General features: G+C 35.1%; 3 protein-coding genes and 1 pseudogene across 3 annotated transcripts; 2 read left to right on the top strand and 2 right to left on the bottom strand.

Annotated features, from left to right (window-relative positions):
- Positions 1–665: 665 nt before the first annotated feature.
- Positions 666–3102, bottom strand: LOC125608856 (putative F-box protein At3g10240). Its single transcript, XM_048779402.1, has 3 exons — positions 2105–3102; positions 985–1089; positions 666–875 (listed from the first exon to the last, which is right to left on the bottom strand). Exons 1-3 carry the CDS (start codon positions 2976–2978, stop codon positions 772–774), a joined length of 1083 nt encoding a protein of 360 aa, XP_048635359.1. The 5' UTR covers positions 2979–3102; the 3' UTR covers positions 666–771.
- Positions 3103–3129: 27 nt separating this feature from the next.
- LOC125608672 lies at positions 3130–8274 on the top strand (annotated as a pseudogene).
- A 4711-nt stretch (positions 8275–12985) lies between these two features.
- On the top strand, positions 12986–14228 carry LOC106380473 (large ribosomal RNA subunit accumulation protein YCED homolog 1, chloroplastic-like). The gene is made up of 2 exons (XM_048779404.1): positions 12986–13123; positions 13384–14228. Exon 2 carries the CDS (start codon positions 13490–13492, stop codon positions 14048–14050), a length of 561 nt encoding a protein of 186 aa, XP_048635361.1. The 5' UTR covers positions 12986–13123; positions 13384–13489; the 3' UTR covers positions 14051–14228.
- A 661-nt stretch (positions 14229–14889) lies between these two features.
- LOC125608857 (putative 3,4-dihydroxy-2-butanone kinase) lies at positions 14890–19695 on the bottom strand. Its single transcript, XM_048779403.1, has 19 exons — positions 19455–19695; positions 18993–19136; positions 18786–18898; positions 18642–18689; positions 18489–18560; positions 18327–18416; positions 17937–18110; positions 17756–17839; positions 17545–17600; positions 17268–17398; positions 17086–17184; positions 16754–16998; positions 16638–16678; positions 16450–16533; positions 16277–16353; positions 16083–16195; positions 15906–16001; positions 15711–15831; positions 14890–15602 (listed from the first exon to the last, which is right to left on the bottom strand). Exons 1-19 carry the CDS (start codon positions 19492–19494, stop codon positions 15115–15117), a joined length of 2316 nt encoding a protein of 771 aa, XP_048635360.1. The 5' UTR covers positions 19495–19695; the 3' UTR covers positions 14890–15114.
- Between the last annotated feature and the right edge of the window lie 3778 nt (positions 19696–23473).

Here is a 23473-nt window from a genome sequence, read left to right on the forward strand (position 1 = left end):
GCTTAGACTTTTCTGACAATTAGCTAAAGTGTCTGAGGGTAGCACATCCTACCATGTTAGATATTCTTTGGTGAGAGAGACTTCGTCATAAGAAAAGAACTGTGATGATGGTGTGGAGCTAAGCGCCACTCTCCCTGACGTCATGACCATGGAGAAGACAGTCAAAAGTGTAGTTATCTGAATACAGAAGATTGTACTACACAGTGCATCAACAAAACATACTAACTAAACTAAGCCAGCGTGTGAACCGAACCACTTTCCATATTAACATGTGCTAGTTGCCCAAGTGTTTGGGGGAAATTAACCTGGTGAGTATAAGAGAGTGCGTTCACCTCCAATGATTTTGGGCTTGACAGTGGTGAGTAAGAGCACGGTAGGGGCAGCTAGGTGTGATTTCAATTTTCTTCCCTGAACGCTGCAGCCGCCTTGTGGGCCTCTACAGAGCACACAGTTGGATGTAAGTTTGTTAGAACACGTTTAAAGCTTGATGTCGTTCTGAAATAGGAAATCTCACTCTTTAGGCTGTTGCATGTGTTAGTGACAAAAAAAAAAAGAAAAAAGAAGGCTGTTGCATGTGTATAGAATAGGTACATAATCGTTAATGGCTACAACATGAAATCAAGGACAACATAGACGACTAATTTGTGTGTGGGAGTTACCATATAGGATGTGCGCAATTCTCTTAGTCACTTCATTTGTTGTTTTCTCGATATTCACATTGACTTGTCGAAAAGGAACTGCTGTTTGCATATCTGAATGGGACTTATCATGTTATGAGATCTCCCTGGTTGCTACCAAGTCGTCTGTTTCCTCCTTCAGCTTGTATGTTCCGATATGATCAGCCAATTCATTCAAAAAATAATCAAGGAGCAACGCTGAAGCAAAAGATGAAATTAGTACCAATCTATATCCACCAGAGGTCTCTTACGAACCTAAATGAGAGATAGTCTTCAAATTGTTAGTAGATAGATTAAAAAGCTCAACCTGTTTTTTCACTTGCCTTGCCATAATAATTGGTGAAAATTGTGTATATAAGCCCTCTGCTGTGAACATAATCTGATAAAGCTTTGATCATCGCAGCAGATTTCCCTGTCAAATATATATCAAAAACACATCTCAGTTTGGTTCTTAAATTGTGAAAACATCTTAGTAAAAACAAACAAAATATTTCTTGTTTTGGTGTCTCTATAACCTGAGAATCTGTCTTCTGTACACCCAACAATCATCTATAAACACAGAGAAAACAGTACACAATTATTAGAAAACAGAGAGAGAAGTAAAACAAAGTAAGAAACACCAAAAGGGTTTTATTTGTTTTACTTATGTTGAGATACTTGTAACCTATTGCAGAGAAACCAATCGTATTAGTTCAAAAAAAAAAAAAAAAAAAAAAAAAAAAAAGTATTAGTTCCAGATAAACTCAGATTATTATTGCGCCATTTCTCACTTATTAGTTCGTGACTTATATTACAAGCTTAGTTACAATACAATAACTCATACAAACGTACTACGTATAACGCTTATCGACCTTAGTTATACAAGCTTAGTTACAATAACTTTCCAAAAAGGCTTTAGAATACTCATTTTATAAAGTTCACCATGTTCAAGAAAAAAACCCGGCTGGGAAAGAAACAACCATTATCGACCTTATATTTTACCAACCATTAATAAGCGAAAAAAATATGTAAGTGAACAAATTTCATATCACATTGTCATAGTTTGATAGTAAGCCGCTTTGTTTCTATATGCAAACATATCATCTATCCATGAGAATCATGTGATCTACAGATCCTTTGAAAGTCAAAACATAGTTTGTAATGTTCCTAGCTTGAGCAATTCATGCTTTATAAAAAGTCTTGCAATGAAATCCAAGCAAAAATAGAGCAAAAAACAAATTGTTCCAAAGACGTAAGACTCTATTTTAAAGGTTACAAAGGCATAAGACTTTCAGTGTGATTCGTGAAAGCCCTAGTGTGTCCAAATTCGTCGTCTGAGATTCCTTCAAATTCGAGTCCTTCAAATTCGAGTCTTCTCCAACTGTTTCCCACCGGATCGTACAATTCAATATAAGGTGATTTGTTGAACGGTACATAAATAAACTCACCAGCATGAGTGGAACCTTGTAGTTCAAACATCTTGTATAAAGGTGAGAGAAAGTCTTGAAACGACCACTTGTGTTTATCTGTTGCATCCTCCAAACTCCACAATCTTTTATCATTATTTGCATCAATACAAGCTAATCTCCCCTCGTAAGTTATCAGCGAATCCCAATGAATACTTGAGGGTAGTTCTATCATATGGAATATTTCAGATCTCACATCAAAGCTCATAACAACCGCATCAGACCCTTGACTTTTAAAAGCTAGATAATATATCACCCCCTTGATGCATCTACCAGAAGCAACGGCAACACTATGCTCAATGTTAGTTTTGACGGTCCTCCATGATTCTTGCCCTGATCCCAAGGTAAAAACTCGGCAGACGTAGCATGTTTTTCTTTGGGGAAAACATGCTACTTTGTGTTTACCTTCGACTGGATCATATCCTAAAAACACGTTCATATGTCTGGAGCTCAATTTGGGTTTTGGTAAAACTAATAATTGGCCCGTGGTAGGGTTCCAAACTAGGGGCTTCAGGGAGTCTACATCTACAATGCAGATCAAACCTCGCACGGAATCCATATGGGGGAAGTAACAATGTTCTCCTAGAACTTTCATAGGATAAGGATAAATAGGCTGAGAAGAAGAGTATGACCTGATAGAAGGAGTAACAAACATATTGTGACCTTGTATTGAACAGAGTAGAAGACTTGGTCGTGTAGTTCCAAACGACTTGATGAAACATGGATCGGTGGTGATTGATAACCAAAGCTTCGACACACAACGAAATTTCGCAACAGATTTGGCAGGCAATCTTAAGAGAATCTCTGAGATTAGATCCCTGGGTAAAAAAGAATCTAATGTCGATAGTTGCTCCATCTTACGCGAAGATTCAAAACCCTAAGTTGCTGTCTGACCTTTTCTTTTTTCTTTTTACTAATATTATAATTAGAATATATATAAGGGATTATACACGTGGCAACACACATCTCCTCTACCGAACCGGTAAAATGCGATCTCTGAGATCAATCTGATCAGTTAAACCGAACCAACCAATAAAATCGAATCACCACCGACGACGAGAAAAGGAAGAAGACGCGACGACTGAGTGAGTGAGCGGCGTCCCGATGAGAACTCCGTCTCTCCTCCTCCTCCTCCTCCTGGCCTTCGTATCCATCATTCCTTCGTCAAGCAGCCATGGCGAATGGGGTATCCTCACGGAGCAAAACTTCTCTTCTCAGATCCGTCTCCACCCTCACATCCTCCTCTTCGTCACCGCTCCATGTACCTTTTCCCTCCCTCCCTCTCTCTCTCTCTCTGTTTCTCGCGTTACCTTTGCATAGTTTCCGTATAAATCATTTATTCCCACTGATTCAAAACTCTGAGGCGTGATGCATTAGCAAGATGTGGTTAATATCATTTGGCTCTAAATTGATTTGTAATTGGAAGGCTCATAAATCTCAGAACATCCATGTGGAGTTGCTTTCACTATCTCCTTTGTTTTCTGATTGGTTTCATTGCTGATCTTGTAGGGTGTGGCGAGTCAAGATCTCTCAAGAATGAAATAACTCAGCTGGTTCATACTAGTGACGAGTATGGCTCGTTGAAGTTGATGGTTGTTATAACTATCGTGGGAAAATCCGAGCCTTAAATATATTGTCGTCTCTTCGTCCTTATTTGGCATCTCCTCCTGAAGAACTTCCTCTCAAGCATTTGAAGTCTCCAGAGAGTTTGTAGGATTTTCTTGAATCATCTGACAAGGCTTTGATTCTGTTCGAGTTTTGCGGATGGACTAGTACACTTCTCTCTGAGTTGAAGAGGAATGTCACTGAAGATAATAACCTTTGGCATGGTAAGTTGACATGGATATTTTATTTTTACTATATGATTTGATTTCCAAAGAGTTTTTCCTGAACTCCTGGTACATTTAGTTTAGTAATTTGTTAAGGTGAGTGAACTCTGTCTGAGTATTAGTTCGTTAGAGTTTAGAGTATAAATTTCCATCTAACATCTCTAAGCAAAATGTCATTTATTTTTTCAGGCTATTAATCTTACCGTGAGATTAGTCTTATTCTGGTATAAGGCTTAGAATCCATCAAATTATTTTACTTTGCTGTCACTAGATTACTTTCTCCCAGTAGTGCATCAATTCTCTCCTGATATTTATTTGGTTACCCTCTTTAATCTTTAATCTTCAAGAATCAGGATACTATATGATAGCAGTAATGGCATATGATCTTTAGTAATTTTTATCAAAAGCTGGGATGTTTGGCTGATTCCAACTTTGCAGGAAACTTCTCCAAAAAAGTTGAAACTGACCGAGTGCTGAAGTTAAGAGGAAAAAATAACCAGAAGGTGGCTGGTAGATTCTCACTTTTATGTCTAGACCTTGTTGATTGTTGATACGTTTACTGTTTGTGCATTGTCTCCATAATGTGCCATTTTCTTCATGCCCTAGTAACGGACCATACAAAATGGAAATTGATGTGTAGACTCCAAAGCGGATTTGGTAGAGTTCCTTGGCTTGAGGATTTTAGCTATGTCAATGATACTGCTGCTTTGCAGGAGAATGACAGAGCGAACGGGGGTTCTGGACAGACATGTAACCATGAACAGTTCAAGCAATTCAGTTCATTCCTCTCAAAATTGATTGCCGCCGCAAAAGAGTTTTCCCTGCCTCCTGAAAGGCAAAAATTTGGTCTGATCACAGAAAAATCGCTGGCTTCACCATTTACTGTTGGAGCATCTGATTCGTGGGCAGCAGTCCTTCAGCTGGCAGGATGTCCACATTGTTCAAAGATTCTCAAGGCCGGAGATGACATTCAGAGACTCTTAAAGATGGAAAATCCCATAGTCTCAGAGGTATGATTCTTTTTTATGTCCATATGTTGCAAGAAAAATAGAAAAATCATGAAGTGACATATATAATTCGAGATTTCGCTTCCATATATAAATCTAAATCTGGTTTTGGGTTTTACTTTGTATAAAGTTTCTGTTTGTTATTTTTTCTGTCATTGTGTTGTGTGATTAGAACTGGGTTTTATATGGATCTCCCTACTGTCAGTATATCTATAACAGAAGAGAAGAGGGGAATTTTTCATGAATGCAAGATCTCTATGTTGTTTGAGTCGATACAATTTGAAATTGTAGTTGCATTTCTGCTCGTTTCATTGATTTTATTAATTAATTACTATATTTCCAGTCCATTTATTACTAAGATTAATAATTCTGACCATTTAATACTGTCCATTGTGCATTACTTACATCAATCTTGTTTTCTCTTGTAGCTGGAGGATAACCGGCAGGACCACGAGTCATCTTTGCCTGCAAATAAACCGTCGGTTATTCTTTTTGTGGATAGATCAAGTGGCTCCTTGGAAACTAGAAGGAAGAGTGTGAAAGCACTTTGTACTTTCAGGGAGGTAGCTGCACAACATAAAGTGTCTGACATAATAAACTGGGGGAATGATATTAAGTCTGAGAACTCCGTTAGCCAGGCTGATGAAGAATCGGGATCCGTGTCTCTTCAGAAAACTCCCCGAAGTTTTAAGACGATCAAGTTAGAGAATAAGGTCTCTTTTCTGATTATGGATGGGGATAAAAATGTGGCCCTTGATACTATAGCGTCAGGAATGGAAGGCAGTTCCCTGCAGGAGCTACTGACAAACCTTGTTCACAGAAGAAAAGAAAAAAAGTTAAGCTCGATTGCTAAGGATGTTGGTTTCCGTCTATTATCTGATGATGTGCACATAAAAATACTGGATGCTTTACCATCACAAGCAGAAGTTATACCTGGTCAAGACACGTCTTCAGCAGAAGGTTCCAGTGAAAGTTCTCTTGAGCCTAGAGAAGGAGATGTGCAGAACAAGGTCGGTATGAGTTCGAAAGAAAAGGACAAAATGAAACCTTCTGAAAGTGGATCATCCTCCCAAGATGATAAAGAGCAGGTTTCTACAAACAGAAGTGAACAATTAGTAATGGATAAGGCTGGGGTTTATAAAACAAAAAATGTTGAAGAAGAGATCACGGTATTGTTGAACTCGGAATCGAAGGAAGATCTGGTGCATAGTTTCACGGGTTTATTTTTCTTCTCTGACGCAAACTATGCGCTGCTTAGGGGTTTAACTGGTGATGTAAAGATTCCATCAGCAGTAATAATTGATCCTGCTTTACAACAGCACTACATCCTTCAAGATGAGTTAGCATTCAGCTATTCGTCACTGGTCGACTTTCTTCATGGATATCTCAATGGAAGTCTATCACCTTATACACGGTCTGAAACCACTATTCACAAGCCTAAGGAAGCTACAGTTCCACCTTTTGTTAATCTGGATTTTCACGAGGCAGATTCTATTCCGCGTATCACAGTCAATACGTTCTCCCATATGGTTCAGGCATGGAATCAATCCAGTGGAGAGAAAACTCCCTGCCCTTTGTGCCAGGACGTTTTGGTCCTTTTTAGCAATAACTGGTGTGGCTTTTGTCAGAGGATAGAGCTAGCTGTGCGTAAAGTATACCGATCACTAAAGGTATTGTTGAACTCGGAATCGAAGGAAGATCTGGTGCATAGTTTCACGGGTTTATTTTTCTTCTCTGACGCAAACTATAAGTTGCTTAGAAACCACTCTCTCTCTGTAACTTAAACTACTTGAAATCTGACAATATAAAGGACAAAGTTGGGTTTTTCATTTCAGAAGAGATGTTGCAAGAAAAATAGAAAAATCATGAAATGACATATATAATTCGAGATTTCGCGATGGACATGTATTCAAATTTTCTTCTTTGTCTTCTTCTGCTGTTTTTTCTGTTCTGAAGTAGAGACACCAACTAGTAGCAAGTATCCTAAACTCAATAAATCAGGTACTTTTCATGATAGCTTGTCTGATTCTAGTCTGGTTTGTTTTATTAAATTCTAGTATCTGCATATTCATAGTAGTGCCATTGCATTTATATATTGAGAGTTAAGTATACACCAGTGTCTTTTCCGAATCTAGAATTCACTCGCTCTATGAACGTGTAACGTTGCAGAAAGAAGTCTATCCTTCCGTGGTTCTTTCCAGCAGAGAGAAACAAAGTCATTTTATATGAAGGGGAGATGTCTGTAACTGACATAACAAATAACTCTCTTGAGTTTTTCAGTAAGTCGACATCTCCACCCTTGTTTATTCACTTCTTTACACATATGCTAATTATTATCTTTGAAGGCACACCATGGCCTCAGTTACTGAATTTCCAGATAAAAATAATATTGAAGGAACATAGTTCTGCAGGATTTTAATATGCCTCACAACTAGTTACCCTGTTTTTTCGCAGTAACTTGTTTTCTTCTGGCTTAGCTGGTTGTGAAAACAGCATTTGTTTTCGCCGACGAAGGGCTTTTGGGTTTTTAAAGCTGGAGCCTAAACAAAGCAAGTTATGAATCTTATCGCTTGCAGGAATCATTCCTACTCTGTCTGGAAAAGGAAGAAGGAACACAAACAAGCTTTGATCAACAAACTGGCTGCTCCCAAAGTGAAAGTTGGCACAATCCCTTTTGCTACAGAAAGGCTAGGTGACAGTCCACCGTTTGCAAAATCAAAGATTCTGATACTAAAAGCAGGCCAAGAATCCGGTTTCATGTGTGTTATCTTCAACAAACGGTTACGATGGTCATCGTACCCTGACCTGGACGGCGGCCAAACAGCTGAGCTCTTGCAAGACACGATTCTATCTCTTGGAGGTCCAGTGATGGATCCAGAAAAGCCGCTTTTGGCTCTGAGCCGAGAGGGAGACCCCTCCACGGATCTTGAACTCTCACCAGGCGTGTATTTCCTTGATCATGAGTCGGTGGCCCGTCGTATCCAAGAGTTGAAGTCTAGAGATTTGAATCCAAGTGATTATTGGTTTTTCGTGGGGTACTCAAGCTGGAGCCATGAGCAGTTGTTTGATGAGATCGGTCTTGGGGTATGGGATGTTGATAACAACCAGCTTGACTTCGCTTGGCCTGTTAGCATCTATGTTTCTTGCATCTCATGTCACGCGATATAGTAATGTTTTCTTTTTAGAAGGAAGAATCATAAAAGGCATATATGGTAAAGAACCCATTATGTGGGTTGAAAGATATGTTGGTTAACTGTAACACTTTAAATGTCTTCTTTACAACAGATGAGATATTTACACAGATTCCTCTTGCATTTGTTATTTAATTGAGTTCAACTTTGTAAATACACCCATAAATACGAACAATAACGAAGTGAAAAACCCTAAAAATCGACATTAAACCAGTTTACAAATCAAAAGTCATTCATCTCTGTTCTTCCCAGTCTTGTACTGCAAGTAAGCATGTATGGAACAACACATGGCCAACAGTCCAGTGAGACCATATTCCAAAACGGTCGGTGACTCAAATATAAATAATTTACGATGCAATATTCATCATTAGTTGTACATTGCAACTGAAGACTTGTATTCAGAGACTTGCAGCAATAACATAACACGAAAATAGTAGATGCTTTACCTTAAATTCAGGCTCCAAAATAGCCCGAGGCTCATCTCTAACTTTTAGTTGATACCAAGAGTAGTATATTGTTAAGTCAAAGACACGCATTATTGTTATAAGCTCACCTTACGAGTATTGACCACTCACTTTTGAACAATTGAGTTTCGGACTGTAGCAAGAGTTAAACCAATGCACGCTACACTAGTGTGTTGTGTGTTCCTTGGAGTAAACACTTCTATAACATGCTCTTATCTAAGATAATCAAATCACTTTCCAAACAATTCATTGTTAAAAGTCATATGACTAACTTTTGACCTTTTGTGGCTTCAGGAAACAATTCAAAATTCAAAAGGAAAATTGGATTGTATGACAACCAAACAATTTTTTTTTGTCATCAACTTAAACAAATTCTAGCTAGACTCTGCAAACCAAACTGGTAAACTCTGCATCCATATGAACAACGAAACACGTTTGATTCCTGACATTTCGCGCAAGACTGTCCGCTTTTATTTGACCACAATATTCAACCAAACAAATTATAATTCACCAACTAGGTAAAAAAAAGTTGGCCACAATATTCAACATATTTTTTTTAACATATTTGCTAAATTACTCTTTAAAATAACTGGTGTAACCGATTCATTTGATATTCCATTTTATCTTCTACTACTATATTTATTTTATCATGTTCTATTCTATTTGATGGTTTCTAAAATGTGTTTTATATCTTCTAACCTTACATTATTTTATCATGTTTTAATGTTTGGATTTAGGGTTTATATGGGTTTAAGGTTTAGTGATTGTGATTTAGGGTTTAGTATTTGTAAAGTGGGGGAGGTTGAGGGTCATGTTTATGATTTAAAGCAAATTAAATACTTTCCATAATTTTTTGATAATTTCATTAAATTGTACTATACTATATACTATGTTTTAATTCATTTGTAAACAGAATATACTTTTTTATTATGTACTATTTATGGGTGTTCAGATTGTACATAGAAAACAATGTCGCCGGCACCGCGCCGTCGTTTGTCATCTTTCTTTGCTAACTCTATTTGTATTTTATCTTTTGAAACATCTAACATGATGGTCGTAGCAAAGAAAACAAAAGAAAAATAAAAAATAACTTTATTGAAGATATGTGTTTACGATAATTAATTGAACATCGTAGTTATTTATTGATTGTCCATCTTAAACCTTAATTCTTCTGGCCATATGTGTTTTCTGGGAAAACGGCTTATTCATGCCCGAACTAGGAGTCGCTGAGAAAATACATACCCCAACTTTTACTGCATGTCAAAACATACCTTCACTAATCAAAAATTTGAAATTTATGCCCGAACTAGGAGTCGATAAAAAAATACATACCCCAACTCTTATTGCATGCCAAAACATACCTTAACAAATAAAAAAATTGAAATTTATGCCTAGTTTTTAGAAATCCACGCTAATCCCAATCTATACTATTATTTGCAAAAAATTACTTTACAAATATATTATGTTGTTAACTTAAAATAATATTTTCGCAACAGAGCTCTCACGTTAAAAATTAGAGTGGCTAAAGTCTATGTTACCTTTAATGATTTTATATAGATTCTATTATATAATAAAATGAATTTTATATTAAAAATCTTATATATTTTTTAAAAAATAATTATGATGATTCTTATATATTATGTTGTTATCTTAAAATAATATTTTACTATTATAAAAATAAAAAATTAAAAGAAGTGATTTTTTACAATATTATATTTTTTTAAAAATAAGATAATTCTTATATATTGTGTTGTTACCTTGATGTAAATATTATTTAATTATAATATTTACTTATACAAATATATCTTAAAATCACTTCTTAGAAAATATCCTTATACAAATATATTGCTTTTTTAGTATTTAATTAGATATTATTTTTATCTTAAAATTTAAATTTGATAATAGGAAAATATTATTTCAAGATAGCAATACAATAGATAAGAATTATCTTATATTTTTTTTAAATACAATATTGCAAAAAAATCACTTCTCTTAATTTTTTTTACTTTATAATAGTAAAATATTATTTTAAGATAACAACACAATATATAAGAATCATTAGAAAATATATAAGATTCTTAATATAAAATTCATTTATTATATCATAGAATATATATAAAAATTCATTAACGATAACATAGACTTTAGCCACTCTAATTTTTAACGTGAAAGTTCCATTGCAAAAAATTATTTCGCAAAAATAATAGTATAGATTGGGATTAGCGTTAACTTTTAAAAACTAGGCATAAATTTCAAATTTTTGATTAGTTAAGGTATGTTTTGACATGCATAGGAGTTGGGATATTTATTTTTTATCGACTCTTAGTTCATGCATGAATTTCAAATTTTTGATTAGTGAAGGTATGTTTTAACGTGTAGTAAAAGTTGGGGTATGAATTTTCTCAGCTCCCCTAGTTCGGGCATGAATAAGCCGTTTTCCCTGTGTTTTCGTCGACATCATCATTTGCTCTCTGTAAAGTGGGCGAGGTTGAGGGTCATGTTTATGATTTAAAGCAAATTAAATACTTTGCATAATTTTTTGATAATTTCATTAAAAATTGTACTATACTATCTACTATGTTTTAATTCATTTGTAAACAGAATATACTTTTTATTCTGTACTATTTATGGGTGTTCAGATTGTACATAGAAAACAATGTCGCCGGCACCGTGCCGTCGTTTGCATTTTTCTTTGCTAACTCTGTTTATATTTTATCTTTTCGAACATCTAATATGATGGTTGTAGCAAAGAAAACAAAAGAAAAAATAAAAAAAAATAACTTTGTTGAAGACGATAATTAATTGAGCATAGTAGTTATTTATTGATTGTCCATCTTAAACCTTAATTCTTTTGGCCATATGTGTTTTCGTCGACATCATTATTTGCTCTCTGTCACCAGTAAATGGTAAGAGAATAATTGGACAAATTGGTTAATTGGCAAATTCTCCCAATTAAAAAATATATTCAATAAAAATGATTTTGAAATATATCAAAGAGGAAATACATGTGTACATAACTGATAAACATATTTGAAAAAAAAGGAAAAGATAAGCATATTTGAAAGAAATTATACTTTTTTTTTTGACAAAGAAGAAAATATACATATTGTAAAACTAGAGTATGTTATATATATTATAGAGTTATTCTTAGGTTCATCTCCTATGGTGAATTTATAGATTCACCCCCTAGATAGTAACCAATAAAAAACTGTCATGTGTTACTTTCTTAATGAAAAAAAAATATGAAAAAGTAAAAATAATATTGACATTGTAAAACTTGGTAAACCCTAAACATTTTAAGTCAAATTCTAAACATTAAACCTTAAACCTTAAACCCTAGGATTGAAACTAAACCTTGTAGCTCAAGTTTTAAACACTAAACTCTAAACCCTAAGTCCTAGGGTTAGCCCTAAAACTTAGGATTATCCTTAGACCCTAAACGGTGTCAGAAAAATCTTAAACCCTAAAACCCCTAAACCTTAAGCTCTAAACCCTAGGGTTTAGGGTTAATCTTAGAGTTTAGGATTAACCCTAGAGTTTAGGATTAACTCTTGGATTTAGTGTTTAGAGATTGAGCTATAAGTCTAATGTTAATACTAAGGTTTAAGTTTTAGTGTTTAGAATTTGAGTTATAAGGTTTAGGGTTTAGAAGTTTTGTAATGTCAATTTTTTTTTTACAATTAATATTATTATTTTAATTAGTTAGTATCTAAGAATAACTTATAATTGGCTATGAAATATATATTTTGAAAATAAATGTACTAGTATATAGAAACATAGTAATGGTTAGATTTATAAAAAAAAAAAAACAATAGAACAATAGTTCATATAGTAAAACATAACTATATGACAAATAATTTATGTAATATATCACTTTATTTATTTAACATCCAACCACGATACATATAACAAACATATATACAAACAATAAAAGATGCTGATCAGTTATGAATGTTATATATTACAAAATTGAAAAGAAATAGTTGTGTGGATGTGCGAGTCAAAATCTAATTTTTGGTTTAAATTCATGTTTGATGATGAATTTGGTACAGTTTGGCACATTTATTAAAATTCATGTTTGGTATGATATTCTATTAGTTCTGTTTTCAAATTTATTTTAGTTTTAACCAAATTCCGAACTAATTAAAATTTCAAATAAAAAATGATTGAATTTATTTAGAACTAACCAAATTAATTTAGACAAAATATTACCAAAAACAGATGCTCGTTTAAACTCAATAGAATTATCAGAAACCACACTACCCCAACGAAATTAACTGGACGAACCGAACCCGCATGGCTATTAGGGAATGAATTTATCACTTCAATTTGGTTTGGTTAGAGTAAACCGAGAATTTGAACCGAATTGGACCGAGTAAGGAGTGGATTGGGTGGGGTTTAAGATAAACGAGGGAAGCTGTTCTCTTCCTTCCAAGCATAAAATCAAGGATTCCTCTCTAAAGTGATAAAGGAGAGGAACACAGTCCAGTCCTGAAAGCGAGTTTTGTCCGTAAGCAATCTCATACCTTAAACCCTTCTTCTCTCTTTTAATTTACACTAGACAATTTGGAAAATTTCGATCATGATTTTGTTCATCGGCTGTAAATTGGAAGTCGCAAGGTGTGACCTTTATCTATATGAAATAATGCATAGCAGGTGTTCGACAAAATGACTAGCTCGAATTGCTTTACTTCCTTTACAATAGTTTCCTTCTAATGCTTCCTGTGAATCTTCCTGTCTTAACACTGCAACATCATATGTTTCTTGTAGGTGTTGTGAAAGGCTGGTGCTTGATTCTCCTCTACTTGTGTCCTTCATCCTGTCTTAGTATGATAGCTTGACAAACCTACATACAAGTGCCTCCTGTGCGGTAAAAATGTCTCTGCTTTGCTCTTCATCTTGTGTAGCTCCCCCCTTGCCACAGACCAAACAGTCAAGCCCAAGTTTTCTGAAACTCAAAACAGGCACCGTAATTCTATGTTCTGCCATTGGCTACCCTAATTCCACCACTGGTTTAAGAAAGCACATCGGCTACTTGTTCACAGGACCGCATAAGCTTGGTAGGCTAAGAAAGAGTCAGATACTAGTTAGTCCAGAGTCTTTTACAGAGAACAGCACAATAGATATTGATTGGGAAGATCAGGAGGACGTCGAGGATACTGGTTCACCATGGGAAGGTTCGGTTATGTACAGGAGAAATGCGTCAGTCACACATGTGGAATACTGCACCACCTTAGAGAGGCTTGGGTTGGGGAAGTTGTCCACTGAGGTCTCGAAGAAGAGGGCTTCTTCAATGGGACTTAGAGTGACCAAAGATGTTAAGGATTATCCGGACGGGACACCTGTTCAAGTTTCGGTTGATGTCATACGGAAGAAGAAGAAGCTGAGACTCGATGGGATTGTCAGGACTGTTATCACACTTGGCTGCAACAGGTAGCTTTCTTATGAGTCTTTATCAATTGTTGTTATATTTTCATATGTCAATTCACTTGTTCAAGTTTTTTTTGATCAACTGTTGTTATATTTTCATATGTCAATTCACTTAATTTAGACACTGCATTACCAGTCAAGTTCTAAAAAAAACGGTGAAGAAGCATTTATATTTACATGTTTGATTGATGTTGTTCATTTGAGTTGTACTTGGCGGAACAGTTAGTGTGAACATACACAGACCATCTTTATATGTCAGCTCTCACCCTGTAAACACACATGAATAGGCACTTTAGTGAGGAAAGCAATAAGTTATATTCTTGAATACATTAAGGTTGACCTGTTAATTATTTCTTTCTGACGTTGAAAGTGACCTGGCGGGAGCGACACAAAATAAGTGCAGAGACTTCCTTAAGCACCACTTATCTATAGAATAAAACACATAATCAAAGGGGATTAAGTATTTGTAATCAGTAATTGAGCATTATATTATTCTCTGTGAGAGCTGACGGAGACGCTTACTAACCCAATTAAGCATTAGCAATGTATTGATGCAGTGTCGATACGAAGCTGCATCCGTCTTACGCTCTTTCTTGATTCATTATCTACTCAACAAATTCACCGTTTAGTAATTTTAGCGATAGAATACATTCGATGGAGAAGACAACTTAACAGAGAAATCTTGTATTTTTAATGAAGAATCTGATAGACGATGACCAGAACGAGAAGAAGTGTAAACTGACATGGGATCCTGAGTTAGAACTTCACAGAATATGAAAAATCTGAAAACCTTCGCGTTGGAACACATAATTGGCGATATGATAATATTTTCTGCCTATATATATCTTATTGTGAATGTAAAATTATAATGCTTTCAACCAACTAGCATACAAACACATAATTGCAGTCCCAGAGAACAAGATAGGCAAGATATGAACAAAACCACCAAGAAAAAATGAACGAGAATAGTAATCAGATTCCTAATGCAAAGAGAAGAAAGCAAGGTACAAAAAAAAAACTAGCATTGCAAGTCTACATTGATAACCAAAATAAGGAAAAGTCTGTCCTGAGTCATTCTTCATCTTCATCTTCAGCTACTCTACTGGTAACGTAACCCATGTTTGTTTTGTCAGGAGAGCGAAGGAAGTCAACTACACCTTTGGGAGGGATAGAGTAGTACGACAAGAGGTAACTGTTCCACCAAAAGCCACTATGATGAAAAATCTCCACGATACTGTTGCAATATGTGACAATGCCTCCAAATGGTACAGTGATCCGACATCCTTGCCGAGCTACGAACGTTTTATTCTCACCGTTTTTCTTGAAGCGAATTATGCCCCATTTTCGAACCGACACCAAGGCCCCAAGGTTGCAAGAGAGTCTGTCGGACTGCCCAACCGTAGAGCGTGGAGAGCCACCGGAGGGAGTCACCTCGACAGCACCAAGAGTTTTGACAAATGTAGGGTCTCGACACGTATGCCTACCAATATCTGGGAAGTCAAAGTAGAAAACACCATCTCGAGAAGGGACAGTGGGGCTTTTGGGAACAACGCTACCTTCTGTTAGTATAGAAGAAGGTATTGAGTTAACAAAGATCCAAACACAAAAATGAAAACACACAAAGCAGAGAATCTATGCATAGAAGAAAGCTACTAATCTAACCATACCGTAAGGTTTTAGATGCTGTTTCTTCCTCACGGCTCTTGCCGCCGCCCTGTACCATACTGCTGCAGCCATTGCACCTGGATCTGGAACTGTTGCAAGATTCTCTGCACTCGATCTCCCAGCCTGTAGAATAGAATCCAGTCAAATCAAATCGAAAAGGATACAATATATAGTCAAAGCAAACCGAAATGGTTCACCTGAGCTTGCATCTGTATGGTTGATTTCGCTCCTTTAGTTGCTGCTACAGCTGACACACTAAAAGCAGTTACTGGGTCCACTCCAGCGCTCAGATTCTATTCATATCAAAAGCAGGAAGAAAACATTAGTACTCGCAATATTTCAAAATGTGAAAAACGCACGCGGCTCTTTGTCACCTCTTCAAGAACTTGTGAAGCTGGGATGAGCGCATCTAGCATCGTTCTGTATCCCTCAGTTGCTCCACCATATTTCCTCACAGAAGCTATTGATGCCTTGAGTGCTTCAGACCCTGATGATTCAAGAAAAGCCTGAGTTAAAACAAGTATGCGACCATTCCAATACGAACCACATTCAAGAAGCATTATCTCACAGTCTCTGGGAGTGACTTCCTCGTCAATGTTATCTTTTTTTAGCTCCGCGTAAGCTGCCTTGCAGAGTAGATTGTACCTATTTTCATAAGACGTAACAGTCTTTATCAGTGAAAGCCAAAAACATGACCCAGACTATATATGAAATAATTTTCAAATAACTTCATGAGTTTACATAATTCCAGTTGTCCCCCCCATGGCTTTGCTGATTGATGCACCAATCGCATACATCGTTTCAGCAGCATCATAGAGTGGATAACTTGATACAATAAGAGACACAAAAGTGTTCAGATTTTTTAAGGAATCTAAACTCAACACAAAGAGCTGTGTATCTGAGGAAGTAAGAGTGACAAATAGACTCACTATTTCATGTCTTTCAGAATAGCTTTGGCACCTATGCACATCTACACAATTAATGCAAGCGCATGTAAGATAATAAGAAATGCGAAAGATAAAGCATGTTCCAAAATAAGACTTACTTTTGACCCAAAACGACCATCGCTTACTCCACCCCACTCGTTCAAATTATACTTTAGACTGATGATCGCATTTGCTGCTGCTCGAATAGCTGCCTTAAGCACACGACCTTGTTGACTCAGCTCACGTTCATCATCTGGCTGTTGGCCGAATCCCAGCCGATAGTATCGCCAATGTTGAATCTGACGTTTTTCAGAATGAGTATTAGGGCGACAAGGAACAAAGATCTTTGGATATGGCCGGTTGCCTGCAATGCAACAAGGATTTTGTATCAAAGACTAGGTAATGAAGAAAATTCAGGGAAACATAGAACATGTAACAACATTTCACGGACCATCAGTGCCACTGCCAACAGGCCAACTTGGAGCCTTGGTTGGAGCATCTAATCGGTCTAAGGTTGACTGGTCAGCCTTCATGATTGAAATAGAGAATCCTTAAAAAAGAAAAAGAAAGGAAACACAGTCAGTATGACGACAGGAGTATGTAAACTAATTCAAGGAGATCGCTGAAACTCACCTGCCATGTCGAGAGAAGTCATAAAAAAGCCTGTATATACCCTATCAACAGCAAGTCCAAATTCAAGCTGCAATTTAGAGACAGTTTTTCCAGCTACAATCATAAGTTCCATCAAAGGGGTGCCTCCTAAGCTGTAAAGAATGAAAAGGACAAACCAAATATGCAGAAATCAATAACTCTCAGAAACCATAAGTTGATACCATAAAGGTAACATTTTGCTGCAGTTGAAATATTGGGAGCAAAACACGGATATCCATTTAAATAAGAATGGGCTTACCCATTAACCATGAGAACCACTCTGTCACCGCGTGTAATTGGAACATAATTGGTCTCCTGCAGAAATGGAAGAACAGATGTACATATTGCATTAGTTGATCACGATAGACTTCTAATCAAAGATAGTAAGTTAATAATCAGCATGGCTACTTGTATTTGACTATGGCGACAAAAGCACATTAGAGAAACAAGAGTTAACAATTAGCACATACAGGACTCAGTATCTTCTGAAGAAGAAGTGAAACCACCACATCCACAGGTTGAACGTCAACCACAGCAGCACCAGGTTCTCCATGCTGAGAGAAAAATTATCAGGTCAAGGTACGAACCACAGCAGTGAAACAAAAATAGATTTCATGCAAACTTGGGGAAATGAATGAGAAAATAACATACAATTCCAAGCCCGAGTTCCATCTTCTTTTGGCCCAGACGGTCTGATGTAACCGGCCCAAGAAGCTTACAAAGAGAGAATGCAACACCCAAGGTACCAACCATCTCCGACGCACATTTTGCCTCGGCCGCAACTTCTTCTAGAGAAAGACCAGCAGCTGCTGCTGCGCCAGCAACCTGTAACCAAGCAGAAGCGAATGACAAAACTGATGCTTGAAGGTTTATGCTCAGAACTGATGCTTGAAGGTTCAAACCAAGCTAGGCTGAGCTAAACATCGCAGACCAAGGTTTCAGACGCACAATTTAGGAAAATACAGTGCCAGAAATGAGAGCAACCGACAGGGGACTTATAGTAAAGACATTAGATTGCAATGAGAGGAAGGGAGGGAGAACCTTATGTACAAGAATCGTTCCTGCTAAGCCCCTGCGTCCAGCAAAACCTCGAGGAGGGGGTAAAGCACAATCCTCTCCAACAATAACAGTCTACAAAGAAGATTATGCTATCATGTACTTTACAACGCTCTTAAACTTGGGAAAAGCAATAACGAGCAGTACCTCTACTTTGTAACCTTCATACTTCGCTTCCTCAGCAGCCAAACCAAAGTTCAAGCGGTCAGCAGTGTAGTTCTGTAAAGAGAATTAATAGAGAAACTACATTAAGCAAAAAAATAAAGACAAGAGTCCATAGTCTTTTCCCACTCTGATTACCTTGACGATCAAAAGACATCCCTGAGAACCAGTTACAGCACGAATTCCCTGAAACGGGAAAGAAAAATATATCATTCACTCAAAAGAAGAGGCAGAAGAAAGAAAGAAAAAAAAAGAGGGAGAAACCACACAGGGGAGACTTACAGCCACGATGGAACCAACTGATGGAGAGGCAAAGACATCTCCGCAGATAGCAGCTGTAAGCATTCCTTCTCCAACGTACCCAGCATGAGCTGGCTCATGCCCACTGCCTCCACCTGCATAAAAAAAAAGGCATAACTTCATAAAAGGTTCAAGAACCCTAAAGTAAACCCAAAATAAACAATGTTGAAGTCACAAACTATCCCCCACCTGATATTACGGCAACCTTGTCATACTTCCCAACAGAGACACCAGCTTGTATCACCACCTTAACCTTATGAATGCCGAAGCCAAGCAAAAACTGGAGTCCAGGATAAGTGTCCACAAGTCCCTTGATGACATCAGTCGCAGCATCTGCAAAACCAAACCAGTATTATGTATTACATTCAATTTCAAGAAAAGGTAACTAGCCATTCCTCCGATAATACAGAAATTATAACCTAAACCATGGAAATCAAGATCGATTCCTCATCAGGTTGACCATGCAACGAAACAACACAGTGACAAAGCAACATTCGGGACCAGAGACGAAACAACACCGCCATACTAAAGAAAATTCGCAAACAGTTCGCTAGATCATTCACAATCATCATCGACCTAATCTACGCCGTAATAATTAAACAACACCGCCAAACAGAGAAAGAGAGAACAAAGAAGACGAAGAGGACGAACCGTTGGGGTTGTTGATGAATTTCTTGGCCGCGTAAACCATTTTCGTGAGTATTGGGGCAATCAAAACTTAAGAATCGGAGAAGCTCGCACGAAAGCGGGAGAGGATTGGAGGAGAAGGTTTAGTGACAGAGAGAGAGAGAAGAAGCAACTAGAAAGAAGAAAAGCTATAGAGAGAGAGAGAGAGAAAGAGAGAGAGAGTTTCCGTACGAGAAACCCCAAAAAGTTCAAAATAAATGGCGGTCGCAGACGTGTAATGGGCCAGGCCCAATCTTTATCTAGATAAGATATTTTATGACGAATTAGTTAATTACTTTATCCGCATTGGTTTATTTCCTAATCACGTTTTAACCGGCCGGTTATGAATTACGTTTCCGCGCGCCTGTGTCGTGTTGCTGCGTCTTTGTATTTCATTTTCTCAAGAATGCGTGTGTTTTTTTGTATTTTTACCCAAAAAACATTTAGAAATCCACAAAAATCTAATTTCAAGTCAAATCTTTAAATAAATATTTATACTATTATTTGCGAAGTAAATTTTAGCAACAGAGTTCTTATATTAAAACTTACAGCAGTTAATATCTATAATACCCTTAATGAATTTATCTATAATTAACTATATAATCAAAAACGAATTTTTATTTATAATATTTTTTTTTCAAAAAGATAATTTTACATTGTGTTGTTATCTTAAAACATATTTTTCAGTTATAAAATTTAAAATAAGATATAAAACTATTTATAATAATTAAGCGGTTAAAGTCATTGTTACCCTTGGTGAATTTTATATATAATTAATTATATAATTAAAATCAAACTTTTATTAATAATATTAAGTTTTTCAAATAAGATAATTCTTATATATTGTGTTGTTATCATAAAATTTATTTTTTCAATTATAAAAGTTAGAAAATAACAAATAAACAATCTATACTATTATTTGCGAAGTAAATTTTGACAACAAAGCTCTCACGTTAAAAATTAGCATGATTAGTATCGTTTATACCCTTAATGAATAAATTAAATAAATTAGATAAAATAAAAAACGAATTTAGTGTTTATTTGATTAGATAAGTGCTTACAATTAATAAAAATAAAAATTATCCATAATTTAAAAATATATCTAAAATAAAAAGAGAATTCGTACATATATTGTGTTGTTATCTTTTTTTTTGGAACAATATTGTGTTGTTATGTAAAAATATATATTTTAATAAAATGGTTAAAAGTTTAAAAACAGAAAATACATAACTAAATATTTAGTAAAATTATTAATTGTATATAATTGAAAGAGAATATCAAGTACAAGTGAATATAGTGTACAAATGAATTTTAAAATTTTCTAATACATAAGAATTTTCAATGAAAACATAAATAATACTTTAAAATTATAACTTTTAATTAGTAATGCATGTATTAATAAGTAGTTATAAAAATTTATGCCCGCACATGCGGGCGAAACACCTCGTTTATAATAATAAATTTTAGTAACGGAGCTCTCACATTAAAAGTTAGAGCGGTTAATATAATATAATACCCTTAATAAATTTATATTTAATTAACTATATAATCAAAAACGAATTTTTATTTATAATATTATTTTTTCAAAAAGATTGTGTTGTTATCTTAAAACATATTTTTCAGTTATAAAATTTAAAATAAGATATAAAACTATTTATAATAATTAAGCGGTTAAAGTCATTGTTACCCTTAATGAATTTTATATATAATTAATTATATAATTAAAATCGAACTTTTATTATAATATTAAGTTTTTCAAATAAGATAATTCTTATATATTGTGTTTTTATCTTAAAATTTATTTTTCCAATTATAAAAGTTAGAAAATAACAAATAAACAATTTATAATTAAAGATTAATCAACTAAATTTGTATAAATATATTTACTAAAATATTTTTGATATGTGAATGATTTCTTTTAAATTTTCAGCACAATAATAAGCATATATATATTTTTTAATTAAATTTACGTCATATATATATATATATATATAATTTGTTGTTTGATTTAATTTTTTTGAAAACATAAATAATAAGTTATGCTGATTTTTGAATTAATAAAATATAAACTAATATATATTTGTAAAACGATTAAGCCCGCATGTACGGACCAATCATATAGTATGCTATTGAATAACACTAGATTTCAAAATCTATTTTAAATTCATAGAAACAATAACATTGGATTTGAATATGGATTTTAACATCAAAAAACCAATAACACAGAGTTTGTCTTAGATTTTTAAAATTTACTAGACTTTGACCCGGATATTTGTTCATGTTTATGTTCTTGTTATATATTCTTAAATTTTGACAATTGTGTGTTTTTTCTCAATGTCTTTAACGTCTACTTATGAACTATGAGATTATATTTTCCTTTTATTGTGATTTTATTCATTTTACTTAGTAAAGTAAAATTAAATTGTAAAATATTATAGTTTCTTTTTGTGTGGGTTTATGAAATTATACTATTAATGTTCGGATTTGAAGTTGAATATGTTTTGAAAAAATAAATTATTTAGACAGAAACATGAAAAATAATAAAAAGCAAGTTACGAGAAAACATTCAAAAACAAATACAGATTTTTGCAAATTTTATTTAGCCAACGTAATTTAAATTATTGAATTGGGCTAATTTGTTATCATTAAAAATTTGGTACATCATATTTTGTCTATAGTAGACATTTTAACCCGAATGCCCATGTATTTTTTTTTTTGGGAAAAAGGCATAACCTTCTAAGGACATGAAAAGCAAAAAGGTTCACTATTATCAACTAACAGATATTTAGAGCTACCTCTGTATATATGTGACGGAAGAAGTGCACGTAGTTCCCTCACAGCTGTTGCACGAGCAAAAATGTTACTTTCAGCTCTACCACATGCTGCACCTGACAAACAGTATCAAGCCATTGTTGACGTATGCAGCAGCCATGTTGATCAATTGCTAGCCGGAAACAGTTTTGAGCTGAAACTTTAGTATAATAATTAATTCTGTAAAGAAAAAAAACACAGTGGATAAAAGAAAGAGTGTCATATTCTAAGACAATACCTATTTGGAAAAGAATGACTCAGAGTCCATCATGTCTACCTTAACTTGTACCACAATTAATACAATTACCATGTTCAGACTGCTAAAGAACATAGCATACAGAGATTGAGGTGTTTTCCGTCGTATGACTTCTTACAGAAAATCATGAACTTAGGAAGACAGACACTGCAACATTAAAGAGGAACTTGAAACATCAAGCTGATATACTTTGAATATATTCCTTCAACTTACAGTTTCGAATAAGACAACCCTTTAAAACAAACAAACAAAGATGAAAACTTACTCTACGGCCATAAAGAAAGATTCAGCACATTAATACATTCTAATAACCAACTAAACTGTCAAGATAGATCCTATAACTAACAAAGAGCAAACCATATAGTATGAAAATACTTCCAGAACTTAAGCAGAGTATTGTGAATGAGATGCTTACTCATTTCCGCGAGGGATGAAACTTGTTAAATCATTGCGTAATCACATGTTTAGCACTGTTGCTCCTTGTAAATGTAACTACTTCCATACTTACAGCTCTGACTACCGGCATAATTTGTTCCTCAGAACAAACAAACCTCAATAGCTACTGTATCTAATGGATTATGACAATGCCAAAAAGAAAGAACTTTACCAAATAAAAACACTTGAGAATAAAAGCAAGTGAAATTTCACACACTTTTTTTTTGCTTCGTCTTTTCTATAGCGCCAAACAGAGGAATGATTGATGAAATACCTATGCAGGAAGGAATGATGCCATCTTCCATGGTAGTTGTAACGGCCCGGTTCATGGCCCAAAAATTCTCATACAAGATTGGGCTTCTCTACGGCCCATTTGACAAAAACCTAGGGTTTCCTTCACCCTTTCCTATAAAAAGAAATGCAGCCCCTTCTTTTCTCTCATTTCTGAAACTTGAGCGAAGCTCTGCAGAGATTTAGAGAGATTAGGAAACCCTTGCCGTCA

This window comes from Brassica napus, chromosome A5 (assembly GCF_020379485.1).
Source record: "Brassica napus cultivar Da-Ae chromosome A5, Da-Ae, whole genome shotgun sequence".
In the NCBI taxonomy this organism is placed as follows: domain Eukaryota; kingdom Viridiplantae; phylum Streptophyta; class Magnoliopsida; order Brassicales; family Brassicaceae; genus Brassica; species Brassica napus.